Source organism: Macadamia integrifolia, chromosome 7 (assembly GCF_013358625.1).
Source record: "Macadamia integrifolia cultivar HAES 741 chromosome 7, SCU_Mint_v3, whole genome shotgun sequence".
Lineage (NCBI taxonomy): Eukaryota > Viridiplantae > Streptophyta > Magnoliopsida > Proteales > Proteaceae > Macadamia > Macadamia integrifolia.
Genome location: NC_056563.1, coordinates 34,768,773 through 34,776,515, shown reverse-complemented (window position 1 = coordinate 34,776,515; position 7,743 = coordinate 34,768,773). Strand labels below are relative to the sequence as shown.

General features: G+C 40.8%; 2 protein-coding genes across 2 annotated transcripts; both read left to right on the top strand.

Annotated features, from left to right (window-relative positions):
• The first annotated feature begins 1,206 nt into the window (after window positions 1-1,206).
• Window positions 1,207-2,930, top strand: LOC122083739 (B-box zinc finger protein 20-like). Its single transcript, XM_042651623.1, has 3 exons — window positions 1,207-1,656; window positions 1,804-2,244; window positions 2,343-2,930. Exons 1-3 carry the CDS (start codon window positions 1,471-1,473, stop codon window positions 2,610-2,612), a joined length of 897 nt encoding a protein of 298 aa, XP_042507557.1. The 5' UTR covers window positions 1,207-1,470; the 3' UTR covers window positions 2,613-2,930.
• A 2,694-nt stretch (window positions 2,931-5,624) lies between these two features.
• On the top strand, window positions 5,625-7,578 carry LOC122085116 (putative pentatricopeptide repeat-containing protein At5g37570). Its single transcript, XM_042653557.1, has one exon. It carries the CDS (start codon window positions 5,758-5,760, stop codon window positions 7,411-7,413), a length of 1,656 nt encoding a protein of 551 aa, XP_042509491.1. The 5' UTR covers window positions 5,625-5,757; the 3' UTR covers window positions 7,414-7,578.
• The last annotated feature ends 165 nt before the right edge of the window (window positions 7,579-7,743 follow it).

Sequence of the window (7,743 nt, the reverse complement as noted above, 5' to 3'; positions counted from 1 at the left end):
AGTTTGGTATTCATATGGTCGAGACTAATACGAAATGCAGATACCAAAACTTATAATCTTGCTCAAGATTCAATATGGATTTAGGTCATAGTATCAGTCGTCATTGATATACCAATCGCAATATCAATACATATTATCTGTATCATGTTGACTTGATTTTAGATATAAAAAAAAAAAAAAAAAATTTAGAGAAAAAATGCCTAAAATGTAGTGTGGTCCCTGTGTAGAAACAGAACCCTAAAATGATGTATAAATAGAATGAAAATCTCGAACAACAATTACAGAGTCACATACAACGATTTACGTAGTCCGGCAAGACTGTTTACATCCACGGTGAGATGAGACCATATATCACTATCAATAGAAAATAAGGTTACAGTTGCTTGTCTTCATACTTCTCTCAAATTGCTTATAAATAAAGAATCCTCGTTATAAATATATAACAAACCTATATAGAAACTTTACTGAAAGACTCATATAGTCCACTAAAAATTTATATAAATCCCCCTTTATTGATGCTTTCCTGTGTACTCACATTGGCCACGCACAAGGGCCACGTTGCATTCTAGGGAACCTCTTCCTAATAAAATCATGGGAAAATGTTTTCTATTTAGGAGCATGGCTCATGCGCCAATGCCCCGGCCAATGAGAGTGCATGCTTGGACATAAACCAAAAAGAGTGCAGTGATCATTTCACATCCCGTGTCTCGGGTGTGGCACGCTTCCAAACAAAAAATGCGTCCCCTAAAACCGTATCAATCAGGTATTGTTGATTACAGGTCAATATAATTCATTCTCATAAGCCATGGTTTCCTCTCATGATATGAAAAGATCATAGCCGTCATCTTTATTTTCCTTCCTTTCTTTCCAGTTCCAGTTTTACGAGGGAGTTCGATGACCATTTCCCACTTCACATTTCCCTTCTTCAGGATAAGGAAGAGCTACAAAAAATCCAAAAACAGGTTTAAGTACAACCCATTCAACAAACTCATTCAAAATACGAGGATTTAGGTTCTTTCTCTTTCTCTTTCTCAATTCATTCCACACCACCTCCAGCAGAAGCAGGAGAGAGAAGTAGAGGACCGCTACCAAAAATACCAAATACCACCTTCTCCACGGCACTCCAGTTAGTAACTCCACTCCTCTCTCTCTCTCTCTCTCTCTCTCTCTCTCTCTCTCTCTCTCTCTCTCTCTCTCAATCAATAAATAGTTTATTCATCTCCATAAATAAAAACCCTCCACGCTTACAGCTCCGAGTCCAACCGACCAAGATTCCACATCTCTCTCTCTCTCTCTCTGTCTCTCACTCTCTCTCTCGTATTCACAGGCCAAAGAGTTGCAGCAATAAGCTCATTAATTACAGCAATCTTCACGTCTTTCCTCTTCCAGTTTTCTTTCTCTGCCGTTGTCTTCCTCAGGGGATAAGCCATCCGATGTATTAGAGAGAGAAGCGTAGATGATATAGTAGTAATGAAGATCCAGTGCGACAATTGCAACAAAGAGGAGGCCTCCCTCTTCTGCTCCGCCGACGAGGCCGCGCTTTGCCATGCCTGCGACCACCGCGTCCACCACGCTAACAAGCTCGCTAGCAAGCACCACCGCTTTCCCCTTCTCCATCCTTCATCCAAAGACGCCCCTCGTTGCGACATCTGCCAGGTTTCAATTTCTTCCCTTCCCTTCCCTTCTCTTCTCCTCTTCTCCTCAACCCTTTTGCTACCAGTTTTATATTTCATTCAATCTGATGACTCTGTTTATCCTTCTTGAAGGAGAAACGTGCCTTGCTCTTCTGCATCCTTCTTGAAGGAGAAACGTGCCTTGCTCTTCTGCAGAGAGGACAGAGCGATTCTCTGTAGAGACTGTGACCTTCCAATTCACATGGCCAATGAACACACCATCAAGCACCACAGATTCCTTCTCACCGGTGTTAAGCTCTCATCCTCTCCAGCCTCTGCCCCTTTACCTTCCAACGGCGACTGCGATACGGATACTCCCACTCATGAAGTCAGCCCTTCTTCCCAGATACCCATGAAGAAGAAACCCGACTCTGTTTCTGATCCGCCGCCATCAATGATTGTCCACAGTAATGCCACTAGTACCATCCCTTCTACATCCAAAGTCGTCGATGATTTTTCTGCAAGCCAAGGGGGTTCCACCAGTAGCATATCGGAGTACCTGATCGAGATGTTGCCGGGCTGGAAAGTGGACGACCTTCTCGAATCATCTGCTCCTTTTGGTTTCTCGAAGGTTTGGATTTCAGCCATTAATCTCTGTTTCCTATCTATCTCTCTCTCTCTCTCTGCTTCGATTTCCTCCTCTTTTTTGTAACTGTGGAATCATGGCAGACTGATTTCACACCGCCGTTTCTGGATGCGGATCTTAAAAGCAATCTGAGCTTCTCATCTGAAGATTTGGGGATCTGGGTACCTCAAGTTCCTCAAGCTCCACCTCAACCCAACTACAACATGGGTGTGCACAACGGTGGTTTCAAGGTGTCGAATCAGACAACCAGTATCAGTTTCAGATCGAACAAGCGAATGAACGACGATGGTTTAACAGTTCCTCAAATCAGCCCTCCTTCATCCAAGAGGTTGAGACCTTCTCTTTTTTATTAATCCTAAAATGAAATCGAATTGAAACTCTCTGTCTCTCTCTCTCTGTGTTCCAATCTTCTTCTCTGTTTGGTTTTTTGTTTCGTTTACCCGATTGGTGACCCTCTAGCTTCCATTATGACCAATTGGCCATGAATTTTTGAAGAAGCTCAGAGCACCATGATAGTTGGTGAGAGAGAGAGAGAGAATCAGGATCAGGTTTAGATTTTACAGCAAATCTTTTGTAGAAAGGAATGTATGTATTTCCATGTATCCATGGTTGGAACCAGGGTTTTATGATTTCTGAACTCAAGAAATGGAAATTAGGAGTTTTTGTTTGGATTCTGGCCTTTTCACTGAACTGAAAATGAATGAATCACCTGATCGTAGCCATTCTGAAAATTACCATTTACAGATTTTTCGAATGTCAAAAGAGGAAAGCATCTGAATATTGAGCAAATATCTGATAAATTCCTCATAAAAGGAAAGGATCGACTGTGATTACATCACCCACACTAAAATGAATAAACCTTTATTTTGCTTTCTTATTGGTCAAACCCATAAGATCATTTTTTTCTTTTGAACGCTAGGAGCTATAATGCTTTTTAGGCTTTAGCCTTTCGAAGAGAGTGGGCTAAGATATGGATTTTATAATATTTTCTTTCTTGTTTTTTCCGTAAGATAGGAAGAAGGAGATTGGTTTTATTCAATAATGGGTTTGATAGATATATAAAAAAATGGATTGAGTTTTCCTCAAGCCCGGGTGAAGAAGGGATTTCTTTCTCGATCATTATTACCATAGCGAGGAGCATTAGGAACTTTATAAGGGGAGTAATAATGACCTTAGATCTAGGATTGTTTTCTTTACAATGGGTGAAAATTTTTTTTAGTGCATGGACTAGCCCTTGGTGCGATTAGGTATGATAATTGTCCACTCGTCTTTTGTAGGTTCATCTACAACATCTGGTAGAGTTCTCACAGGTGCTTTCTTCTCTATAACGATCTAGTCTAGTTGAAGTTTTCACCAAGTTGGTCGTTTGAGTTTGTAGGTTCTCTTTCTTATCCGCTTCTAAGTTCCCTTACAGTCAATATCATTTATTAAAAAAAAAAGGAATAAACCAGGGAGAATTTACTTGCTTCGGACATCTCAGTAGCGCTCTTTGACTGGTGCAAATTGTATGTGCCTGTTGATAGCTTTTAAAACTGACTTACAACAAACATTTGGATAAAATAACTCTCAATGAAACAGTCTACTTTGGTTGATCTTTTACAAAAAGGATTGCCACTCTCTTCATATGTCTTGTTGATTTCATCTAAGCAGCTTCGGGCTCTGCTATCTCTGGGTGAAGTAGGCTAATGAACAAGCCCCTCTATTGTCGCAATGATGTGGGCGCCAAAGGTTGTTGTCCTATGGCCAACTCAAACGAACTGCAGTTTGACATAGAGCTTTTCAGTTGTAAAGTAATTTTTAGTTCATATATATCGACTTTTAAATTCATAATAGCTTACATAGTTATGATCAATTTCGGATTTTAGATTAATGTCCTATTTTTTGGAGCTAATTGGAATAATTAAGAAGTGGGAAGACTTCGGCGATTCATAAATAGTTATCTATGGTATCTACGTTCCAAGACAATAAATATAAAAGCATAATGTTCTTTGCTCGGCAGCGTTGCCTATGCTAGTACTCTCCTGTGTCAATCTCTCTCCTCACCTCTCCTCCCCTCATTTGATGTTTCTACCCCTTAGAATGATTCCTCTCTGGGGCACTAATTGTGTTTTTTGTCAATATAGATTTTGCTCTAGACGATAAACATTCTAATATGAATAGTGAAAGATGACGACAAGTACAGGTTATAGCCAAAGAGTTTTCTTACTTGACTATTTATCTTTATAATGAGAAAATATTTCACTTAGATTTATAAATAACACTACTTATCAAAAAAAAAAAAAATTGCTGAAAAATGAAGCATAAGGCTGCAGTTTCTTGAAAAACTTTGTCAAATATGAAACGTCTTACTATGATATAACTCTATTGCTGAATTTTACCAAAAATAAAAAAATAAAACTTTATTGTTGAGTTTCTATAATTCAAAATATGAAACCGACTATTATTGTTGAATCTATACTAGGGATGTCCAACTTGGCTTGGCCAACCCAAGCCCGCCCTAAGCTCGGACAATGCTTGGGCTAAGCTTTTCAGTCCACAAGAGGGCTTAAGGCTGGGATTTTCAGGCCCAAGGTTCAGCCAGGTGAAGCCCAGCCCAGCCCAATCTTTACTAACTTCTCCTCACAATGTGTGTTTTTCAATCATCGATCGACATAAATCACCCATTTATTATTTTTGTTATTTATTATTATTATTTTTTTCAGTTTAAAGGAATCAATGCTAACCTAAAACTAAACTTAATCCAGCTCGGCCCAGCCAGCCCAATCAGGGCTAAGTTGGGCTGGGCCTGAGCTATGTTAAGAGAGCTTAGGATTGGACTGAGGTTTTAAAAATTCTTGGTCCATTTATACAAAAAAAATTTCTAAATTTTATTTTTAATGTTATTTGTGTCTGTTGCACCATGACGAAACTAAACAGGCCAAATCCCCATCCTCTCTCAAGGCAAAACTACAAGTTCATGACTCATCAATCTCATCCTTGGATCTATTGAATCAATCAATTCATTTCTCCATTTTACATGAAGAGAGGAGGAACAAGAGAAAGAGTAGTACCTGTTCCTAGTAGGAAGGTAAGAAATTTACTTCAAATTGTCACTCAACAAGGTACTTCTATGATAGAAACTCTTCGTATCCTTTCTTCTAGTTCCGATTTTATGTAACCTATATGACTAATTGAACCATCTATCACATCAAAATGAATTGCAAATTTGATTCTCAATGATCCTAATTTTCCCTCCAACTTCTTGCTAACCAAATTCAACCTCCCTTTAATTAGATATTAGATACATGCACGTATGAACTGTATAAAAATAAAAAATAAAAAATAACGATGTGTTAATAAAAGTGGTGAATTTTCATGATGATGCATGAGGATTGAAGAGTAAGGATTGTTCATCACTGATTCCTTGGCGGGAAAGAACCTAACCTTATTTTTGTTGAGGGATTAAGCAACGTAGATGCTGTTGCGTACTTCGACTCTGAGCTTGAGATAGAGTCCCAGATGCAGATCAGAACCAGCAAGCACCACGAAAACAACAAAGTGGACAGAGCTGCATCTCTCTTGAAAGCCTATATCTCCCTTCCACAGCTTAAACAGATCCATGCCTATATCTTCCGATCCAATCTCCACCAGAACAACTCTCTCGCTTCCACCCTCGTCTCTCTCTATGCTTTCTTCTCCTTTCCCCGTTACACCCACCTCGTTTTCTCCTCTGTTTCGCAACCAACCCTCTCCCTCTTCAACCACAGCATCAGGGCTTTCTCCAAGATCCCATCACTCTGTATTCATTCCATTCCTTTGTACCTCCAAATGATCCGTAATGGAATCAGACCAGACAACTTCACCTACCCTTTCCTCCTCAACTCGTGTGCTTCGCTATTCGCTCTCCATCACGGAACCGAGATCCATGGACGCGTTACCAGAACTGGATTTGGGTCGTACTTGCCAGTATGTAATGCCTTGATTGACATGTATGGTAAATGCAATGCCTTGGATCGATCATACGCCGCGTTCGATGAAATGCCCGAGAAAGATGTCGTTTCCTATAACGCTCTTTTAGGAGCGCATGCAAAGCTCGGAGAAGATATGTCTCGTGCACAGAGCTTGTTTGATCATATGCCGGTGAGTAATGTGATATCTTGGAATGCAATGATTGTTGGCTATGTAAACAGTAGCGATCTAGATTCAGCTAGAGCCATTTTTGACAGGATGCCTGAAAGGAATGTTGTTTCTTGGACGACGATGCTAGTGGGATACACCAAACATGGGCTTGTTGGGTCAGCCAGAACTCTGTTCGATGCAATGCCGCAGCGAAATTTGATTTCTTGGACGGCGATGATCACTGGCTACGCTCAGAATGGACAGCCTGGTGAGGCTTTAGAATTATTTCACAGAATGGAGGAAGCGAGGGTCAAACCTGATGCTGCCACAATGACTGGTGTGATCTCTGCATGTGCACAGTTGGGAGACACGGAGCTAGTTCGCTGGGCTGCTTCTTATGTGGATAGACAAGGTATCGAAAGGAACGAACGAGTTCTCACTGCGTTGTTGGATATGCACGCAAAGTGTGGAAACATGGAGGAAGCATGTCGCCTGTTTGAGGAAATTCCTCAACCAGATGTTTTCTCCTACAGTGCTCTGATCACGGGACTTGCTTCTCACGGACATGGACTCAAAGCTCTTGAAATTTTTCGTAGAATGCAAGCTGCAGATATCGAACCAGATGATATCACATTCGTTGGGGTGTTAACTGCTTGTAGCCACACAGGGCTTGTTGAAGATGGGTTGAGATTCTGGGAAAGCATGGAGAAAGATTACCAGATTGAACGTGGTGCAGATCACTATGCTTGCGTTGTTGATATGCTTGGACGTGCTGGGCAACTAGAAGAAGCCCACCGACTGGTGAAGAGCATGCCCATGGGGCCGCACGCTGGAGCTCTGGGTGCTCTACTTGCTGCGTGTAGGACGTACGGCAATGTGCATATCGCAGAAAGTATTGCTAAGCAGCTGTTCGAGTTGGAGCCTGAGAACACTGGGAATTATGTGCTTCTTTCTAGCATCTATGCTTCAAAGGAGCAATGGAACGAAGCCTCAAGGGTTCGGCTTGCCATGAGGGAAAGATGTGTGAATAAGCTTCCTGGATGTAGTTGGATTTGAATTCAATCACTAGTACTTTAGTGGCACAGAGGTTATGGTTTCAACTTCCAATTTAAGGGAATAATTGATGATAAAGATCTCACCTGTAAAAAACTTGCCTCCTACATTCACTCTTTACCAATGTAAAGCAGTATTTAATGAGTGGTTATTCATGTCCACACAGAATTACCGAGTATATTTGGACTCAGTTCCACACGAAGCAAAGGCATTAGCTGAATAGAGCAATGAGAGTCGCTTCCCACTTTCATTTCAAGTCCCATCTCTTACAATCGCTGGTTCTGTTTCCCTTATGCCTTGACCCATTACCACGGTAGCTGATTTTTTTTTTTT

Bases quoted from the DNA above. Each gene is read 5' to 3' on its own strand.
- LOC122083739 (XM_042651623.1), top strand. From the start codon at position 1,471: ATGAAGATCCAGTGCGACAATTGCAACAAAGAGGAGGCCTCCCTCTTC. The intron at 1,657-1,803 runs GTTTCAATTTCT...TCCTTCTTGAAG, and splicing joins CTCGTTGCGACATCTGCCAG to GAGAAACGTGCCTTGCTCTT. The intron at 2,245-2,342 runs GTTTGGATTTCA...GAATCATGGCAG, and splicing joins CTCCTTTTGGTTTCTCGAAG to ACTGATTTCACACCGCCGTT.
- LOC122085116 (XM_042653557.1), top strand. From the start codon at position 5,758: ATGCAGATCAGAACCAGCAAGCACCACGAAAACAACAAAGTGGACAGA.